We start from the raw sequence: 23,111 nt of genomic DNA on the forward strand, positions 1-23,111 counted from the left end.
CTTGTGTATCTGAATATTGTAGTGAAATCATTGAAGAAATAATCAAAATCTGTAAACATTTGTCATAATATGGAGTTAAAATGTTTTTCATATTATATAGACTTCATAAGCTTACAGTTTCATGAATCTGTAATAATTATGTGTTTTCTACAGCTAATATTTTATTCATGGCAATAGTAGGAAAAGTAACTTAGTTTTACACATATATGGAGATTTAAGTTAGTGTGTTCATTTCAGAACATTACTTTGGGGTAACAATCACATCTAGTAAATTTGTAGTAAGTTAGATCTCTAAGCGACTAACCATTATGTAAAATAATCTATCATAAACTTCAGCAGTGTAACTGTCAAAAGAATTGAAAGTGATTGCATTTCATGTATTTTAGAAAAAAACATATTGCATGGGGAAGTTCTTTCAAACAAAAAAGAACATTGTTTTGACAGCACCTTCTGTAAAAAAAGATCCGTTTATTCAATACATATATTTAAGGGTCTACTAAATATCCCTGAATTGTGCTTCTATGGTGATTCAGTCTCTTTATTTGTTGCTGGTCTGTTCCAGCTTTTTATTTCTCCTTGACTGAGTCTTGATGGGTTGTATGTTTTTAGGAATGTATCAGTTTCTTCGAGGCTCTCCCATTGGTTCAATATATTTGCTCATAATATTCCATCATGATGCTTTTAAATTTCTGAGCCGTCTGTGGCACCGTCTCCTCTACCAGTTATTTTTGAGTTGCTCGCTGTTCCTGGGGTTATTGTCATAATTAACGTGGAGGAGCAGGAAGAAAAATCTAAGTTGGTGAATTTTAAAACAGCTGTTTCTTCTTCTAAAAATACTAATTTCTGGCCGGGCACAGTGGCTCATGCCTGTAATCCCAGCACTTTGGGAGGCCGAGACGGGCGGATCACGAGGTCAGGAGATCGAGACCATCCTGGCTAACATGGCGAAACCCCGTCTCTACTAAAAAATACAAAAAGTTAGCCGGGCGTGGTGGCGGCGCCTGTAGTCCCAGCTACTCGGGAGGCTGAGGCAGGAGAATGGCGTGAACCCGGGAGGCGGAGCTTGCAGTGAGCTGAGATCCGGCCACCGCACTCCAGCCTGGGCGATAGAAAGAGACTCCGTCTCAAAAAAAAAAAAATAAAAATAAAAAAATAAAAATAAAAATACTAATTTCTTAAAGTCTTGTAAAGCTTGGTAAAGAATGATACAAGAACATTAATGTATCATTATTTTCACATGAAACCTGCCTGAAAAGCAGGGAAATGAGTATACGTTTCTGCAACTGCTCCATTATAAAGTATCTACTGCAGTCTTTGGCTCTACATGTTGAGCGTGTCTAAAGGTAATCAATGTTTCCTGACTCATAAGGAGAATCTAGATACTTATTTTCTACTTCCTGGAAGCTGTAATGACCAAGGCATAAAGAATTAGATTCTGATTAGAATCCGAAATTCTGATTAGAATCAGAAATTTTATCCCTCAAGCAATCAGATGAAGCTACTGACCTTTTTCTCAGAAATGCATAGACACAAAAAGTATCCCTACCATTTCAGAGGTTGAATCCTCTGTGAAAACTAGGCATAGACCTTCCAGAGGCCCCTAAGAAATCCTGCTCTGCAGAAATAGAACCTTCTTTTTTTTTTTTTTAATGAAGGAGTCTTACTCTTTTGCCCAGGCTGTAGTGCAGTGGTGCAATCTCAGCTCACTGCAACCTCTGCCTCCTGAGTTCAAGCAGTTCTTGTGCCTCAGCCTCCCAAGTAGCTGGGACTACAGGCATTCACCACCACACCCGGCTAATTTTTTCTATTTTTAGTGGAGACAGCGTTTTGGCATGTTGGCCAGGCTGGTCTCGAACTCCTGACCTCAGGTGATCTACCTGCCTCGGCCTCCCAAAGTGTTGCATTCACAGGCGTGAGCCACCGTGCCCTGCCAGAAATGGAAGCTTCTATCCAGGAAATTATGCTTCTAATAAAGCTATACTATGTAGTAAGAATTGAGAGACAAGATCAGCCAGATAAAATTTGTATTATGTGGTAAAAAATCTGGATGGATTTTTAAATGTTTTTTTATATAGTTAGATTTAACAATAAAAAATCCTGTAATGATTAACATATATGCCACACATGATACATGCCATGCGTCAGTGGTAGAGGGAACATAAGCCCAATCTAATTGCCACTTCTTTCAGAAAGCTTCCTAGAGATTCCTGTCCCTCAGAAGTCATAAGACACAGGAATCACTGAACGATAAGGCAGAGAGAATTAGTGGCTATCAGTGTTACTACCTGCCTTTACCTGTCACATTCCAAAAACTTCCCAACCTTTTATTAATCTGTTCTTTCAAATTAGAGAAACAGTCATGAACTTACATGAGAAATATGATTCAGTAGCCATGTTTACTTTGTCAGATGCAAAGGAATTAAGATTGTTTTTATTGCCCCCTCTCCAGTGTGCCAGCTAGGTTTCCAACATTCATCATTTATTCATGATAAGTCAATTAAGAAACACTTCCCAACTGCTTCATTGTTTCAAAACCAGCTACAAAACAGTTGACCCGAAAATGTTCACACACCCTAGCTTTCATTTTTTAAAGGTTTCCTATACTTCAGTCTTCTATTTTCTCATGCATTTGATTCTGCTTGTTTAAGGGATTGCATTCGGCAGTTTTTGCATTGTTATAAATTCCTGAGACTGGGTAATTTATAAAGAAAGGAGGTTTCATTGGCTCACTGTCTGCAGGCTGTACAAGCATGGCACTGGTATCTGCTGGGCTTCTGGGGAGGCCTCAGGGAGCTTTGACTCATGGCAGAAAGTGAAGCAGGAACAGGCACATCACACAGTGGAAGCAGGAGCAGAAAGAGAGTTGGGGGATGTATGCATCGGGTGGGGACAGATGCCACACACTTAAACAACGAGATATTATGAGAACTCACTCAGCACTGAGCCATGAGACATCTGCCCCATAACCCAATCGCCCCCCACCAGGTCACACTTCCAACACTGGGGGTTGCAATTCAACTTGAGATTTGGTGTAAACAAACATCCAAACTATAGCAGGCATTATGCCAGCTTTGCTTTGAGGCCTCCATGGCCTTCTCACTGGAATAGAAAGGGCCAGCGCTGGGTACCAGCCCCACCACTCACTGACCGTGAACTCAACAAGCCTTGACTGTTCTTTTTCCACAGAGCCCAACCTTGGGGCCACCAGTTATTGAGAATGATAAGCATCTATAGAAAGGGGAGAGTTTTACTTAGTTCAGCAGATTTTTGCAAATCATGAAGGTGAATGCCTTGTGTGTGTATGGATCATCAGTCAACATGTGTCCTGATCCACTGATGGTGGCTAGATTGGTACAGACAGATATCTTATTCAGAGGTTTCCAGAAATCGCCATTTACAATGTGCAGATGAGGCAGGTTTTTAAAACACATTATCTTTATCCTCTGCTTCGCTAGACTTGCCTTTAATTTTCTTACTTCTGATACATTTTAGTACTAAGGAAAGTGTCTGAAAATCATGTGTCTTTACTACTGTGTTCCATTAAGCCTAGTCAAGTAGTGTCTCCACTCAAATGCGTGCTCCGGAAAAACAGACTTTGAGTTGTCCACTGTGATAGCCCATTGTCCAGCAGAGTGACCAGAAGACAAAGGCAACCAACCCAGAATTAGATGCAAAATTGGAAATACTGAGTATAAATGAGGCTTTTATTTTAGAATATAAGACATCAAAACCAAGACACTCTTCTTTTACTCAGACTGATAAAACTACTGAGAGATTTATGATAATAGAAGATTTTCAGTAAATTGCATCTCAATTAATTCACCAAGAAAGATAGTATATGACATCTAGAATTATTCTAAAAAATTGTTCTCCTGCAAAGATATCATTTAGTATGCACTTTAGAAATTATATTTTAGAAACAGGTTTATGTGAATATCAATTTATATGCATGGAAGATTTATAACTCTCTCTGAAGAAATTTGCTGTAAATATATATTGTATCTGTGTTCAGGGCAAAAAGCTTTAGAAATGTGAACATTTTAGAGAGACTAATGGCATTTTTAGAGACATTCACAGTAATTTCACTCTTATAAAGACCTTATAAATGTAACTACCTTTATGGAGAAGGAGGTAGCTCACAATCTGTAACTGTACTTATTATTTACATTTATAGTGGGATGATATGCATATTTTAAAACTGCCTTTTATAAATATATTAACTTTTGCAGTGGAAAACAAAAGAGATGCTTGTTCTTGTCAAAAACTGGGAACTGAATAAATTATGTGAGCAATAAGTCTTTTGGTTTTACAACTCTTTCATGAGTTGTACGTGAAGTAAAATTTCACTCTAGTCTTGTATATATTTACTGTATTTAGTATTTACAACAGAATTGGCAATACTACACCCAAAGATAAGAAAATATTTGTACAAATGCTGGAATCTAAATATTTTTGTTTCCCAAAGTATTTTGTATGGCATAACTCACACATCTTAATGTTTAAAAAGCCATTTTTATTCTCAAATACAATTTTTACCCAAGTATATAAAAATTAAGATATATTCAGAGCTCGAATTATTTTGCATGTTTATTTCTTTTTTGCTTTGAAGAAAACAGTCTGATTATGCCCCTACCCCTCTGGCCATGCAGTATTGACACGCTTCATGTGCCATCCTAGGCTCTAGTTGATGTTTGCCACGTCTTTGAGAAATATTCTCATGCCCTCAGCTTCAAGTGCTCTCTACATGCTCATGGCTGCCCAAGCCTCCTCTCTGTTCCTCTCCCAAATTCTGCATCTGTGTATACCCAGCGGCTGTCTCTTTCTTTCTGTCCTCTAACACCACTTGTTAAAATAAAAAAAAATAAAAGCCATCATCTTCTCTTTCCCATCCCTGTCTGTGGCTCTTCTGTTTCGTCATTTATTCATCACAAAACTAGTCCTTTGCCATTTTCTTACTTCTCCCTCCTCTCTCATGCCTAACAGAACACTGAGTCTACAGCTTGTGTTGAGATATTTAAGCCATAATCGTCACCGGTCAATCTGTGCCTCCTCACTGCCTCTCTCCTCGCCCAGGACACTAGCATCTCTACATCTGGATTAACCCATCAGCTTCTAGCAGGTTTTTATCACCCTCCCCCACTCGTCTCTCAATGACGAGGCTACAGTAATCATTCCACAGGCAGACGTAATCACACTGTGTCAACACAGTATCCTTCCATTGCGGTTGAAATAAAATACTTATTCCTTAGCACTATTTATAAGTCCCCATGTGTCAGAGGCCCTGCTTAAGTCTCGCATTTTATTTCTTCTGCCTCGCCCCATCATATCTGAGGGTAAAGCTATACTGAATGTATCTCCATTTCTAGAATGCACCACCACATATAGCCTATTTTTGCTCTTCCTGAAATTGTTAAATTTTACCTTGCACAGCTACATTGAGATGTCACTTCACTGGCCGTCTTTCCTAATGCTAGGAATTTGCATATGACGGTTCCTCTCCTGTCCCTGTACAAGCACCCTGCATATCCCATATCACAAACACAGCCTTACCACAACTTGCTGTAGTTGTCAGTTCATTCATCTGTATCACCTTTTAGTCTGTAAGAACTGAGTGCAGGAACATTTGTTTGGCTTATCAAAATATTGTAGTATCTCAGACGGAGCCAACACAGAATACTGGCTAAGTTACTATTTATTTAATGAGTGAATCAATATATGCCTTAATGTAATACATATTTGCCTTTATCAATGGATCACTGAATAAATGTGTGAACAGTAGATGAGTGGTCACACCCCTTGAGACTGCTTCTTGCAGGAAATCATCCTGGAGATTTCCAAGAGAAACCTGGGCACATGCAAGGACTTCGTTAGCACTGGAAATAATTTGCATTTGGGATGTATTACTAAAATAAATCATGCACAAATTAAAGGGATTTCAACCAAAGGCAATATATTGTGAGCAACACCGTATTTAATGGTTGCTATGTGTCCCCCCAAAATTTGTGTGTTGCAAAGTTAATCCCCAGTGCAGCAAAATTGGGATGTGAGGCCTAATGAGGGATATTTAGGCCATGAGGGTTTCACCTTCATGAAAGGAATAATACAACTATAAAAAGAAATTGCAGGAATGTTTCTCTCTCCTGCTTTTCCGCCATGTAAGGATATAATGATCTTTCTCTCTGGAGGGGTGCAACATTTAATGGGGCATCTTGAAAGAAGAGAGACTAAGGCCTGCTGGCACTTTGATCTTAGACTTCCCAACCTCCAGAACTGTGAGCAATAAATTTCTGTTCATTATAAATTACCCGGTCTTAGATATTCTGTTATAGCCGCACAAATACAACTATGACAACTGTGTAAAAGGAAAGTTCCATAAAAGGAGACTGAGGAGGGGTGGACACAGGCAGAGGAGGATTATGAGGTTTGCTGAGTGGAAATGAAAGAGGAGTGTTTCAGAAAAGAAACACAAGGAAAATTATATAGAAAACTGCAGTGATGACATATTATTTATTTTGTGGTATGAGAGCAGAACCATTTGGTTAATAGAAATCATAGTTGAATCACTAAAAGTAGTGACGTATTAGACTTTTAAAATATTATATCTGAAATAGTTCACATGGTTCTCAAAGTTAGAGACATTTACTCATTGCAGTGTAGAGTATGCACCATTGGACTTAGGTATATATAATTCAAGTGGGGTATGCAAGTGCTGAGTTTCTGAGAGACTTTAACATTATAATTTCCTCTTTATTAAATTAAATCAATCATTTTTAGCTTCTCAACTAGGAAGGAATGAGTGCTGGCTCCAAACACTCATTGCTATATTTTAACTTTTTAAAGAGATATTTTGACTCTCAAGAAATTAATCTTGATAAATTTAGCCACACTGAAATACAACTATTTGAAGATTAAGTAAAGTCTATATTCAATAACTAATATTAATTCAAAGTTGAGCTTAAATACATTTTCTTTGTTAGCCACTTAGTGTTTCCTTTTATACAGACACACATACTCTCTTTCTCTCTTTCTGAATAGTAGTCACCTTAACCTCTGATAACTTTGCTGATTATGAAATTCTTTTAATACTGGAGGTGAGTTGCGATTGAAGGGCACACTCTGCCTGCTCACATTTTAAGTAATTTACCTAAAGCTGTTTTGTGAGGTTAAAACAGATGTTCCAGAGTAGAGTAATTGGAATGAGCCCTGGCCTGCTTAATTCAGTTTTGTGAAGTGCCTCACTGATTTCTAATTGGAAGCACATAGGAAATATTGACTTTACGAAAGGAAAGAAATTCCCCAAGTAGGAGAAACTTCCTTATTTCACACATGAATGTTTATTTTTACAGGCCTGAAATAAAATGGAGTTAGTTTTATGGTTAAAGATTTTCTTGTAGGAAACATTTACTTTTATGACTTAAATGCTTTCCAGTTGAAGTTTTAGAGAACAGTAGTTTGTCAGGAGATTGCACGTGATTTTATTTGGAGTTCTAGAAAAAGCAAATTGAATTGAGTAATGCAACATGATTATTAGACTCTCTGATACTCTGACGTTTTTGCAAAGATATAAAAGCTTTAGCATTATTGCCATTCTTTCAAATTTGTGGAAAACGAAGATAATCTTAAGTAATTTTTGGCTTTCATTGTTTTTCTTTTCTTTTCTTTCTGAATTTCTCTTTCCTTTCCTCCTATCTACATTTTTCCCTACCTTACTCTATCTTTTACGTTTTTGTTCTTTCATTTTCTTTCTTCTTTCCTTCATTTCTGACAAATGATATAAAGGCAAGAAAATCCCTCGAATCTTTAATAAAAAGCAATACTGATTCTTGCAACTATTTTAATGTCCTGGGAACCTACAATATATATTTTATCTTTCAGATTTAAAGATAGCTTCTCTTTCTTTAGCAAACGATATATTTGGAAATCAAAATAACTTCTAAATATAAGCACCCTGCTATAACATGAATAAGTACTACTGAAATAATTTGTGCAAAACCAAACACTAATTTTGAATGGGCTTGTAGGAAATATAGCAATAGGGCATACTATTGAAAACCTAATTAAATTTAAAGTGAGAACACTGGCAAGAGCCATAATTATTTGGGGAGATCTCTTGGAATGCCTGGGCAAAAAGCTCAGCATGAATGAAAAATGCCACAGAAAATGTTACAAAAGCAAACACACAAACCCTACCGCAGATTGAAGAAACCATTGTCAGTCTAACAAGTAAAATAATGCGCGAAATGAAAATGAAAGGCAAGGTTAGGAAAGGAGAAAGGATAATAAAAATACCAAAGAATCTCCAAAAAGCCTTAAAAATTAGAACCATTAAGTGAATTTATCAATTTTTTACAGTAGTGTTACAAGCATAACATAGATAGTAATATGTTTAACAAAGTGTGCAATATTTGTACACTTAACACTACAAAACATTGCAGTGACGATTGAAAACTCATGCAAATAGAGAGGTAAGCCACGCTCATTGATATGCAGTTGTCATCGAGACACTGAATATTGTTAAGGTATCTGGGAAGGCAGAATAGTGGCCCCCAACGATGTCCATGCCCTAATCCCCAGAACCTGTCAATATATTACAAGGCTGAATAAAGAACTTTGCCTTGTAACTAAGCTAAGGATCGTAAGCTGGAAAGATTTTCCTGGATTCTCTAGATGGGCCTTTAGAAGCAGAGACTTGTTTTTGGCTGAGATAGAGGGGGCGTGACTGTGGAAAAATGGCCAGAGACATGCAATATTGCTGCTTTGAAGATGGTGGAAGGGGAGGGACCATTAACCAAAGAATGTGGGTGATTCCAAAACTGGAGAAGACAGAAACAAATTCTGCTTTATAACCAGAAGGGGACATGCTACCAGGGCCCTGATGTCAGCCCAGTGATACCTTTGTCAGACTTCTGACCTATGCAATTGTAAGACAATACATTTTTGTTGTTTAAGCCACAAACCTTGTGGTGATTTGTTAAGGCATATCAAAGTAGTATAGTAGCTTCCTGTTTAAAACATTCCCAATTTAAAGCCTGACAGTCTTTTTTTTAATAGAAATTGGGAAATTCATCCTAAAAATTATGGAATGCAAAGTACCTATAATAGACAAAATGTTCTTGAAGGAATAAGACACAGACTTTTTTCAAGACTTACTCTAAGTCTTTCACTTGTAAGATTTCAAAACTTGCTATAAATCTATACACACAAAGTTGTTAGGTAATACAGCAAGGATAGACCAGTAGATCAATGGAACTTAAAATATAGTGGCTACAAACGAACGTAACAAGTCAGTTGATTTCCTATGAAGGTCTCAAGGCAATTCAAAAAGAAAAAATGTTCTTCTCCACAAATGTTGCTGAAAAACAAATAGTGCTGGACCATCCAGGCCTTTACATGGCATTCACAAAAACTCACTTGAAATGGACCACAAATATAAAAGTTAAAATTATAAAACTTTCAGAAGAAACTATAGTATAATACTACCATGAACTTTGAGTAGATAAAAATAGGTACAGATATTGCACTTAAACAAAAGAAAAGAAATAAAAGTGTTTTTCTGATCATCAAAAGACATTTTTAAGAGTATGACTAGGCAAGCCATAGACTGAGAGGAAATACGTGTAATACTAAAGTAGAAAAATTAAAAGAAACTGAATTTACAGTTTTAAGTTTACACTAGAATGGGCATGAAGTAGCACCTCCGCCCACCCACCCCAAGTAAGAGTTAAGAAAGAATATTAACTGCTCCTCTGTAAGGTCTGTGAAGCATTAACCATATCTCTCCCCCACATATTTTGTAAGTTCTGTAAGCTCCCGTTTTTCTTGCTGTGCAACTGTAAGGTCACACGATCGATAAGCATGAGTTGCAAGACGTGTTTCCCAAGATATAAGCTGAGTCCTAAGAATATCACCTGATAATTAACTGCTTGGTACTTGCTTTTGTAAGCCAGCTTCCTGCATCATGTAATTCCCACCTCGAGGTGCATAAAAAGCATCCATTTTCTTTGTTTACTGCTCAGACTTTCAGGATGCATGTCTGCTGAGCCAGTGTACACCTAACATATACCCTCCTGAACTCCACTTGGCCTCTCTAGTCTCTGATTTCCTGCTACAATACATATATCTGAAAAATGCATCCAGATCATATAAAAATGCAGATAGACTAATAATAGAAAGTTAAACAATGCAGTAAGAAATGGACAAGAAATTCCTGAGTAGACAATTCACAAAAGATGGTCATTAAGCACATGAAAGCTTTTCAGTTCAATATCACCAGTCATCAGGGAAATGTAAATTAACCTACACTGAGATAGTACTTCAGTGGCTAACATTGTTTTACTATGACAATATCAGTGTTGGAGAGCATGTGGCAAAATTGCCAGTGAGGATAAAAAAATAGTAAAACCATTTGGTAAACTTTTCTGGCAATTTCTTATAAAGTTAAATATATACTTACCAGATTACCCAGAATTCTGTTTTTGAATGTTCAAAAGAGAAAAATGAAAATCTACATTGACTAAAATGACATATGTCCATAGTAGCCTTATTCAAAGAGCCAGAAACAAATGGCTCAACTCTCAAGAAGAAAATGATGAACATATTGTAATGTAGTTGTACAATGGACTACAGCTCAACAGTGAAGAGAGAAAGTGTCAATGCATGCACAAGCATGGACGAATCTCAAGAACGTTATGTTGGGCAAACATGTATATTTCTGTGTTTTATTGATATGAAGTTTAAGAATAGACTAAACTAATCTGGGGTGCTATAAATCACACTGTGTTTTCTTGTATGGGATGAAGATTGACCACAGTGGGACAGGAGGGAACTGTTGGTGATGAGAAATGTTCTATATCTTATTTGTGGTGTTGATTACACAGGTACACACATTTGCCCAAGTTTTATAACTGTGCACTTATTATTGCCCATTTTATTGCCCTTAAATTACTTTATTGTTTAAAAAAAGAATATTTGTAGAAATACAGCTAAGACGGCTTCAGTTTCCAGCACAACAATTGAGGTCTTTTAATTTTATGATTTGACTTCCATTGTTTTGGCTCCTCTGGTCTAGGAAAAAATAGTACCTACCAACATTTATCAGTTGAGTATGAGCTAGTTTGTATTACAGAAACACACATTATTTCCGGACTTACTATTCTCTATAAATCAAAAAGACATCCAATGACCATTTTAAAATATTCAGAACAGAATCATAATTTTAAAAAATTACATTGTCTCTATCCCTATGTGAGACATAAAGAGTGGTGGTAATTTTCATTTGATGAAAATGTACAGCCTTTGAGGTTGCATAGCAACCTTAGATGTCTATATTGTAAAAGACAAGTTTGAAAAATAATGTTACCACTTACAAAGTTTGTAAGACATTAATAAAACAGGCTGGGCTCAGTGGCTCATGCTTGTAATCTCAGCACTTTGGGAGACCAAGTCAGGCTGATCACTTGAGGTCAGGAGTTCAAGACCAGCCTGGCCAACATGACAAAACCCCATCTCTATTAAAAATATAAAAAGTATCGAGGTGTGGTGGTGCAGGCTGGTAATCCCAGCTACTCCAGAGGCTGAGAGACGAGAATCACTTGAACTCAGGAGAAAGAGGCTGAGTGAGCCGAGATGGTGCCACTGCACTCCAGCCTGGATGAAAAAGTGAGATGTCTCAAAAAAAAAAAAAAAAAAAAAAAAAAAAAAAAAAAAAAAAAAAGAGAGACAGAGAGATAGAGGAGATAGAGATTAATAAAACAAACACAGAATGTGTAAATGGGAATATAAAACAGATAAAAGCCAAAGTGATAGAACTGTTAAATAAAAATACCGTAGAAAGAATCAATAATACCTCATACCTCAAACTGGTTCTTGTAAGGATTAATGAAATGAGCCACGTTTTGGAAATATTGGTCAGAAAGATAGAGAGGGCATGCACAGAGTGACCAATAGTGTGTGTGCAAAGGGAAACAGAACTACAAAAACAGCACAGCTATTAAAAAGGCAATAAAAGAAAAAGCACAATAAGAAGGTATAACCAACAACATCATGCCAGCACATTTGGAAACTTAGAGAAAACTGGCAAATCCCTAGAAGGTAATAGCTTTAAAAAGTATTGTAATCATACCAAGAAGAAACCAGGAGAGTGCTGCTCCATTTTCAAAGCAATGTACCATTAAACCACAATAATCAATTCTTTTACACCCAAGAATTTAACAACAAGTAAATGCCTGATAATAAAATTATTAAGTAGAACGTAGAGCAACAGAAAGCCTTGTTAGGAGTAAGAGTGTCAATCTGAGCAATCTCTTGGAGAAAAATATATTGGCACTATTTATCTCTTTGATGCTGTCCAAACTGATATCCCAGCAAATTCATTTCTAAGTACATATATCCTGGTGTATGTGTGCACTAAGAGATATAAATGAGACTACTTATGGGAACATTGTTTGTAAAAACAAATAAATGACTGCAAATGTCTTCAATATTCACTGGGAGAAAGGTAGATCAATTGTGATATATTTGTACAATACGATTCCATGCAGCCAAGAAAAAGAATGAAACTTGGTTAAACTCATCAACTCTGATGACTCAAAATTGCAATGGTAAGCCATGAAAACAGGCATGGAAGAATCTATACAATAGGATTTCATTTCTATAAATGTCACAAACAAATGAAGCAATATGTTGCTTGGGGATAGTTCCATATGTGTGTGCTAAGCATATAGAGAAGATATTAATGGTTAACCCAAAATTCATGATAGTGGCCAACTCTGGGAAAAAGAGAGAGGCATAGTTTTGGGGAGAAACTCACGAAGATATCATTTAAAAAAAATGTTGAGTACATATTTTTAAAAGTTGAGTACACTGAAATTTATTTCATTATTGCCCTTTCAATAGCACATGTATATTATATATACCCTTTATATGTGTGATATATTATTATAATTTTTTAAATTACATTAATTTCTCAAGTTACTTAACTCTTATAACTTGAGATTGCATTTTTCTAATGGTCCAATGTGACTTTAGGTTCATACTGCCCACGCTGCTGTCACAGAGGAACAATACCAACAAATTAGACTTATGAATTGTTCAATTAAAACAGAACAAAACACACTGTACCATATAATTCCTCACATAAGGAGTATAGCTTAAGTACTTTCAGGTTATATTATGGCATATAGCCTACACTGTCCTGTTGTACTTTGTTGTATTTTGCCTTTCATGTTTTAAAGTTTCAGGGTAGTGATTCATTCAGTGCAACTTACTTCAAAATATATTTTTACTGTTGTGTAACTAGTTTCTCATCCTACAAATGCACATAATATAAACCTAAAAGTTTTAAAATGTCCTTTTCAAATCTTCAGTGGTTAAATCCTTATTGGATAAATCATTTTTGTTCTGAATCCAGAAAGGGCTGCAACAGTTTGAATATCTGACATCTTCACAAAAGGCATTGGGAAAGGTACTTTCCTGGGACTGTCCCAGGAAGGACTTCTGAGTGGGAACGCTGATGCCGTCTCATTCCAGCTGCCAGTTGGACAGCACAGTGTGTAACTTACTGATGAATCCTTAGCATCTGCCATGGTGGTTCCCATTTCAATTATCTTTAATATTTCAGGCAAACCTGGTGAAACTTCTTTTGATGCATCAGGCAAACCCACACCTTGTGAACTGTAATGAGGAGAAGCCGTCAGGTAGGTTAGGAGCATCCTGGGACCATTGAGCAGGTACTGTTTCCCTCCTTTCGTATCGGAGTATCCATCTATCTTCAGCACAGCTACAGAGTGAGAGCAGGACAAGCCTGTGAAGCTGTGTAACAACCAGCCCAGTTCAAGCACAATTCATCATCGCCTGTGCTCGGCTCCATTCCAAGAGGCTATTCACAGTTTTATCTACACTGTACCATTGTACTTTGTTGTATTTTGCCTTTCATGTTTTTTTTTTTTTTTTTTTTTTTTTTTTTTGAGACGGAGTCTCGCTCTGTCGCCCAGGCTGGAGTGCAGTGGCGCGATCTCGGCTCACTGCAAGCTCCGCCTCCCGGGTTCACGCCATTCTCCTGCCTCAGCCTCCCGAGTAGCTGGGACTACAGGCGCCCACAACCGCGCCCGGCTAATTTTTTGTATTTTTAGTAGAGACGGGGTTTCACCGTGGTCTCGATCTCCTGACCTTGTGATCCGCCCGCCTCGGCCTCCCAAAGTGCTGGGATTACAGGCGTGAGCCACCGCGCCCGGCCGCCTTTCATGTTTTAAACTTTCAGGATAGTGATTTATTCAGTGTAACTTACTTTAAAATACATTTTTACTGTTATTTAACTAGAGTCTTATACTACCAAATACATGCTTATCCGTTAAGGTATTTTTGAAAAATAGTAGCGTTATTATCTGTGCAGATATTTAAACTACAAGAAAAATACAGAGGCTGACATTCTCATGCAAATTTCAAACTTTGAAAATCTTGACTTAATGTTACTTATTTTTTAATAAATATATTTTTGAAGATTTCTAAAATTATTTTAGTCACTGCCCTTTTTGTATATTCATATCCTTATTTAATAAATGGATGCTACATTAATTTTGTAACTTTTCTAATTTAACAGAAAGTTACTAATCATAATGATTTTTGCAATAGTAAAAACAGTTCTGAATAACAAAGAGAAAAATCTAGCATAAGTAATACCACATCAAAATTTTGAAGGCAGTAATTGATCTGAATAACTTAATGAATCTATTATTGCTCTTGCTATACCTCTGCTAACTTAAATGTACTTTACTTTTGAGATTTGTCATTTGATATATTCTCAGGAGTATGAATTTCTTTTTTTTTTTTTTTTGAGACGGAGCCTCGCTCTGCCGCCCAGGCTGGAGTGCAGTGGCCGGATCTCAGCTCACTGCAAGCTCCGCCTCCCGGGTTCACGCCATTCTCCTGCCTCAGCCTCCCGAGCAGCTGGGACTACAGGCGCCCGCCACCACGCCCGGCTAGTTTTTTGTATTTTTTTTTAAAGTAGAGACGGGGTTTCACCGTGTCAGCCAGGATGGTCTCAATCTCCTGACCTCGTGATCCGCCCGTCTCGGCCTCCCAAAGTGCTGGGATTACAGGCTTGAGCCACCGCGCCCGGCCAGGAGTATGAATTTCTAATAAATCTCCAGTTAAAGCCAGAAGGGATTTTTCTCTATTTGTTATTTATTGAAATTAAGTATCATTATTTAATGTTTATTACTTCATCTTCTCTGCTAAACTGAAGATTTACCAAACTAAAATTTAAGACAGCTTAATAGTCACAAACTTGAGAATCAAGCTAATATTACTTACAGTCTAGTAATTTTAACATTATCTATATTAGTATGCTAATGATAAATATCAAAAGAGCAAATAGAAATTTTTAGGTATTTTTTAAAAATATGTTTACTATGAATAAAAGTCACATCCTCTGTTAACTCTAATCTGGGTCTAACAGTAGCTCACATTTTTAAAGTTCGTGTTCCTGGCTTATTTCCCAGACAAGGGAGGATATGACTGACTTTTGACTGCATGGACTCCCGTGGCATACTGTCGCCATTTAGGTCTAGTGTCATTTCAAACAGATGTCCAGGCACGGCGGTTGACAATCTTAGGAATGGAGGCAATGAATGAACTTCCGGTCTAGATTCAGCACTGGTCATCTCAGCACAGTGCATGAGGACTCTCTCAGGCAACTTTTACCATATTGCTCATGCAAAGTCGACTAGCAACCTAGTACCTTATTCATGGCCTACTGGCAATACGGGACACAGTGCTGGGCCTATAATAGATCCTCAGTAAAGATTTGCTAGTTGAATGAAAATACTTTTATCACATGCAAAAAGCAGAGAGTTATAATGCAGTGAGAGGTTTCAACTAAAGCAGATACGCCAACAATCCAGGCAGCAAGAAGATATAACTAGATAAAACCAGCTACAAGAATAGAGCAGAGAACAGTAAACCAGAAACCTATGCTATAACTGAGAAAATGAAAGTCGTCATCAGTATTATAGTTTATTACTGTTATTTTATGTTTCTTGAATTTGGAATGGATTCATAAAAAAATATCAGGGGAGGGAAAGAATTTGTTAGGTGGGACAGAAATGTAATCTACCAAAGTAAGAAAGCTGAACACTCACCTACTTTTTACATGTATATAATATAATCTGAGGCAAATAATGACAAAATCTTTACATAATATCTTCTTGTGGCAGCTACATTACTGTGACCAGCCCAGAAGGCCACATAGCTCTCATTTATAGACATAGGTGGTCACACAATCTGGTCCTAATGATCGAGAAGCAGCAGCTGCCTCCAGTAGATTCTTAATTGATATGAATGTTGATTTTTTCCTCATGCTCTATATCAGTTTCTAGATCAGTAATTGTTGTTAGTATAAACTTGATTGATACATATATATGTTGCTACCCAAACGTGTTGAGATGTTACTGTTATGTGTAATTTGTAAGGGAATATATTTATTTATATTTGCAATTGATAAAGGTAAAAATATTATGGCTAGAGAGCAGACCCCTTGTGTAAATAATACAACTGAGTATTTACTTGTACAACTACCCATTTAGTAGAATGTTTATAGAAAGCCAGTTACATGCTTTATAATCCAGTCGATGGGAAAGTGTAACTTTTTCTGTAATTTTGGTTCATAGTCACCAAGATGCAGGACAAGTTTTACTGAGAATGAAATGACATTAAGTTTGTGCAAGCTTATTCTCAATGATTTTTTATTTTACATATCCCCCATCCAGTGTATACTATTTTCATATTTTATTTCATTTATAATTAAATATGTCACTGATGTAAAACAAAATAGTGTTTTAAAGTGACAGTACTTCAATTTTATCCCAGCAATAAACTTTTAAGGTTTTTTGTTTTGAGTCACACATTGATAAATTTTTATCATTTTAAGCATATCGGAATTATTGAAAGTAAATAGATTTATGTACTATCACCACCCATCATTTTTCTGATTTTCTTTTTTTTTTTCTTGTAGATATTGCTGCATCTGAGTTTATTGAGGAAATGCTGCTGAAAGCCGAAATTGCCTGGGAAGAAAAAATGAAAGAGCCTTTATCTGTTTCTCCCTTAGCACAAGAAGAGCCCTATGAAGAGATCATGCATGATCTCCCCGTGCTGTCGAGTAAGCTGTAAGTGTCTTCCTGCTCATTCTCATTTGCCATCTTCTCTACCTGCTGGTCATTTCAGAGCCAATGTTAAGTCTGACTCTCAGCAAAAATGAGTTAGAACAATTAAAATGGTTTATCAATGTATGTACCAAAGAACACTTGTTAAACATAATTTTGAGTTTAACAAAAAAACATAATGATGAGTTAAACATAATTTTATATAAACCCTCTGATTTAAAAACAATGTTACTATATCAGTTATGAAATCAATTTCGTGTACCATGAGACCAAATAATATTTTAAACACATTCCAAGATTTTAGCTAAACTGATAATGAGGTTTCCAGTGATTATCATTATGGCTAACTTTCCTGAAAGAGAAAATACTGATATGTGTTTTTTTCTCTCATAAGCATAAAACAAATTATTTATTGTTGTGTATGTTATCTCCTAAAATAACTTTCCTGTTGCATTGAAAATATCAAATGGATCGACATCATTTTCAAGGCCTGAAAACGTGACACAAAGTGTGAATAACAAATAACGTTCGAATTAATGTTAAATTTATTGAAGAATAAGTGTTTATTTAACTCGTAGAATGATGCTTATGTTTCTGGAGTTTTTCTTTGCCAGCATATGGATATATAAACACAAGTTTTATGTATATAACTTAGGTATGCTTACATATTCATTCATTTTTAAATATTTGTTTGAAATCTACTGACTGTGGTGCTTGGAATATATAACAAAACAGATAGCAAACATTGTCAGGTAGAGATGGACTGTGAGTATCTAAATCAATAAGTAAATCTCTATGAATAAATAACATTGCATGTAATCTGTGGGACCTTGTTTAAAAGTCTGTGACATCGTTTTAAAGACCTTCAAAAACAGCAATCGGGTAAAGCAATTGTGTATTCAGAGCAATATTATAAAAAATTGATAGTACCTATAAAATTACTGAAAGATAAATTATTAAACATTGGAAAGCTTGTTACCTCCAGAATGCTACTGCTAAAATATGCATTAAAATAAGTAAGACAAAGATGGAAAGCTTTATGAAGGGTTTTAACATGATATAAAAGTTCATTTAAAACCATAGAAATACCCATGGTGAAAATGTACAAAAAGCAAACATATGAAAATCTGGATATTCTAATGCAACCCCTCTAAAACAGATCTCTATGAATTTATATATTCATATTCTTCAGAGGTGGTGTTGTGGTTACTGGAAAGAGCTCTGCCTTATGACTAATACTTAGTCTGAATAGTTAAAGACGTTGATGCCCAACTTTCAAAAACAAATAGAATGAGTAGACAAAATATCAACAAGGGAATAGAAGACTTAAATAACACTATAAACCAACCAGATCTAACAGACACAATTAGAGCACTTCATCCAGAAATTGTGGAATACATATTCTTTTCAATTGTGCATGGAACATTCTTTTCCAAAATCAGAAATGAAAGAGGAATATTACTCCTGAATTTACAGAAACAAAAATAATTAGAAGGAAATACTATTAACAATTGTTCACCAAAATATTAGATAACCTAGACGAAATTGACAAATTCCAAGAAAACACCAAGAAGCAGAACTAAAGAAAAAAAGAGAACATTGGAATAGACCTACAGCAAGTAGAGATTGAATTTGTCACCAAAAACTTCTCACAAAGGAAAGCTAATGTCCACATGGCTTCAAGGCTGAATTCTTCCAATTTTTTAAAGAATTAACACTATCCCTCACAAACACTTTCAAAAACAGAAGAGCAGGGAATTGTTCTTGACTCATTCTATCAGGTCGGAATTACCCAGATACAAAAATCAAATAAAAATGTCAGATAAAAAGAAAACAACAACCTTATGAATGTAGCTTTAAGACACCTAAATAAAACACCAGCAAATCAAGTTCAGCCACATATAAAAAGGATTTCACAATATGTCTTTGTGAGATTTATGACAAGAAAGCAAGGCTGAGCATTCAAAAATCAGAAAATATGGTGTATCATGTTAATAGAATAAAGAACAAAATCAAATGATTATCTCAACATATGTAGAAAAAGCATTTGACAAAGCCCAATACACTTTTATGAGGAAAAAGTAAATAAACTAAGAATGGCAGGAAATTTTCTCAACCTGATAAAGGGCAAGTACCAAAAAATAAAAAAAGGAAACAAAACAAAAGCAAAACAGAGCTAACGTTGTACTCAATGGTAACTGATCACTTACCCCATAAGATGAGGACAAAGGCAAGAGTGTCTGCTGTCACCAGCTCTGTTCAACATTGTATTGGTGGTTTTTGCTAGAGCAACCTAGCAAGAAAATAAATAAATAAATAAATAAAAAGTATCCAAACTGGAAATGAAGAAGTAAAACTATCTCTATATTCAGATGACATAATATTTATGTAGAAAATTCTAAGGAATTTATTTAAAAATCCTATTTGAACTAAGAATATAGTTCAGGAGGATGGCAATACCCATGATCAAGACACAGAAACAATCAGTATTTCTATACACAGCAATTCGTAATTCAAAAATGAGATTAAAAACATGCTTACCCAGTAGGGGAGGAAAAAAGGAAAAATTAAAAACAATTTAGTTTACAACAACATAAGAAAAACAAAATACAAGAAAATTTAAGAAAAGAACTGCAAATTTTTACACTGAAAACTACAAAACATCACTGAAAGAAATTAAAGAGCCTAAATATAGGAATATTGACTGGTGCTACAGCTGCTGTAACCTTGGGGTGTCATGCCCTTGGGGTATCTTGCTTCTTGTGCCAAAGTTTTAGAACTCCAAAGATTTAGAAGTTGTGCAAATGATACTACTTTGACTTTCCAGTGTGTTTCAATGTTCCATATGGATTTTTTTTTGTTTTGTTTTGAGACACTGTCTCGCTCTGTTGCCCAGGCTGGAGTCCAATGGTACAATCTCGGCTCGCTGCAACCTCCGCCTCCTGGGCTCAAGTAATTCTCCTGCCTCAGCCTCCTGAGTAGCTGCGATTACAAGTGTGCATCACCGTGCCCAGCTAGTTTTTGTATTTTTAGTAGAGATGAGGTTTCACCATGTTGGCCAGGCTGGTCTTGAACTCCTGGCTTCAGGTGATCCACCCACCTCGGCCTCCCAAAGTGCTGGGATTACAGACGTGAGCCACTGTGCTGGCCCCCGTATGGATTTGTATGTCCTGAACACCTCTTTTTCACAAGCAGAAGAAATTTCTCATAACTAGAGTGGCCATATGTGCCCATTTGGTCCAGTCTGGTGTCTGCTTGTTTCCCCAGCATGATGATGAATAAAGCCCTCTTTCAGTATTAAAATGTCCCAGTTGTCACCTTAAGTTCTACTTTTGCAGAATCAGAAAACTGTGGCATAAAATTTCTTGTGTGGTTTCACTTCGTATTAATATATTAAAGAATATTAATTGAAGGGGTGGCCTGCCCCCTCCACACCTGTGGGCCTTTCTCGTTAGGTGGAACGAGAGACTTGAGAAAAGAAATGAGACACAGAGACAAAGTATAGAGAAAGAAAAAGTGGGCCCAGGGGACGGGCGCTCAGCATGCAGAGGACCCACGCCCGCACTGGTCTCTGAGTTCCCTCAGTATTTATTGATCATTATCTTTACCATCTTAGCAAAAGGGAAGTGGCAGGGTAATAGGATCATCCTAGGGAGAAGGTCAGCAGTAAGTCATATGAATAAAGATCTCTGTGACATGAATAAGTTTAAGGAAAAGTGCTGTGCCTTGATATGCATATGCAAGCATCTCCAAAACCTTTTTAGTGCATAAAGAGCAGCATTGCCGCTAGCGTGTCCCACCTTCAGCCCTAAGGCGGTTTTCTCCTTTCTCAGTAAACAGAACATACAATCCGGTTTTACACCGAGATGTTCCATTGCCCAGGGACGAGCTGGAGACAGATGCTTTTCTCTATCTCAACTGCTGAGAGGCCTTCTTTCCTCTTATACTAGTCCTCCTCAGCACAGACCCTTCACGGGTGTCAGGCTGGGGGACGATCAGCTCTTTCCCTTCCCACGAGGCCATATTTCAGACTATCACATGGGGAGAAACCTTGGACAATACCTAGCTTTCCAAGGCAGAGGTCCCTGCGACCTTTGGCAGTGTACGTGTCCCTGGGTACTTGAGATTAAGAGAATGGTGATGACTTTTAACCAGCAAGCTGCCTTCAGGCACTTGTTTAACAAAGCACAGCCTGCACAGCCCAAAATCCATTAAACTTTGAGTCACCACAGCACATGTCTCTTGCAAGGACAAGGTTGGGGGTAGGGTCACAGATTAACAGCATCTCAAATACAGAACAAAATGGAGTCTCTTATGTCTGCTTCTTTCTATATAGACACAGTCACAGCCTGGTCTCTTTCTTTTCCCGACAATTAATGCATAGTATTTAAGCAATTTAAGCAATAATACATCATATTTGTATATTGTCTTTTAGATTACAAATGACTTTTATATCAAATAACTCATTTGATATGTATGTATAATTTTTTTATTTAGTAATCTATAAAACATCAAGCCTTTTTAATCAAATATCACAACTACATTGTTAAATTCTACAGAATGTGTTTACAAAGTATTGATAAACCTGTCAACGAGTTCCCTAATTATTTTCTCTTAGGTATTCTGAAGTCCAGTAGTGCACAAAGAGAAATGTCATCGAATACAGAGACAGAATGATCCATTCAGGGAGCATTCCTAGCAAAGCTAACACTTGAAACTTTCAGAATCTTCCTTCATATATACATAAAAGTACTAAATTATACTTAATTTACAAATTTTCCCTTAAATGAGCTATTAAAATTTTTTTGTATATATCTATTGAGAGCTGTCAAGATTAATATGTCTTAAAAACAGTATAAACTCCAGTTCAGCCAATGACACATGAAAGTTTTATTTGCTTTTTAGACACAGGTAATATTTTACCATAATGGTCTTTAAATTGTAAAAAAAAATTCTTACAAAAATTAATTTTTAGAAGGACCAAATATACAGCAATTAATTCAAATCTCTTCAAGAACTCTTTCATTTAGTATTAATCCTTAGGTCTTTATAGAAGCAGAAAAACAAAAATTTAATTGAATTTTCTACGGTGAACAATTTATGTAGCTATGTTTGTAGGAGTAACATTAAGAACTGTCTATTCAGTTATTTTAAGCACCAAAATAACCAAGTCACATATGCCATATCTTTACGAAATCTGTTTGTGTTATTATTATTATTTTTTTGGTTATTTTTGTTGTTGGCCTCATATATCTCAATATATTCAATTGTATTTCATCTCTATGATTTTCTAAAATTACTTTAGTTACAATGGGTGATAATTGTTGCCTTTGTTGGTTTCATTTTATTACATTCCTGTTTCCATTTTCAGAAATAAAATCCTATTTCCTATAGGCACATTTTCTCTGCATGAAGTTACTTTTATGTTTGTCAAAATAAGTAAGTCTGGCATAAATCCAGTAGAGTTCAGAAATTGGTTGTCTGCTGGTATATTCTCATCTAATTTTTTTTCACAGTCAGAGTTAAATCTATCTCTACTGTATTAATCTAAGCTACCCTTGGATGGTACTGAATTTCTTTTTTTAAATGTTTATGGGATCTGTCTTATCCATAGAAAATATACTATCTCGTTTCTTTTTTTTCTCACCAAATAAAACTTCTATTACTAATAATTTCTTTTTTATAATCAGAATAAGAATTTCTTGTTGAAGAAAATTTGGAAACTGCAGAAAAACATATAGAAGCATGAAAAAAATCGCTCATTTGCTTCAAAGAAAAGTTGCACCAGAGAAGTTATACAGGAAAGAAAGACTTTACTAAAAACTATTGCACTAAGGGAGAATGATTGAACTCAATTCAACTGAACAAAAAATGGGAGAGTTTCTAAGTGCTGGAATGAGCTAGCAGGAAAGTACTGTAGCACTTTAGGGAGGAGTTTGGTCAAGGTGACTA

At 36.1% G+C, this 23,111-nt stretch overlaps 1 protein-coding gene across 1 annotated transcript in view; it reads left to right on the forward strand.

Moving 5' to 3' along the window:
* Window positions 1-23,111, forward strand: part of MYO16 (myosin XVI) — a 617,076-nt gene that overhangs the window by 212,343 nt on the left and 381,622 nt on the right. Inside the window, exons 8-9 of the mRNA XM_015121440.3 lie at window positions 13,619-13,694; window positions 17,009-17,162. Coding sequence (XP_014976926.3) covers window positions 13,619-13,694; window positions 17,009-17,162 — 230 coding nt within the window. The remainder of the gene's footprint in view (window positions 1-13,618; window positions 13,695-17,008; window positions 17,163-23,111) is intronic.

This window comes from Macaca mulatta, chromosome 17, assembly GCF_049350105.2.
Source record: "Macaca mulatta isolate MMU2019108-1 chromosome 17, T2T-MMU8v2.0, whole genome shotgun sequence".
Taxonomy (NCBI): Eukaryota; Metazoa; Chordata; class Mammalia; order Primates; family Cercopithecidae; genus Macaca; species Macaca mulatta.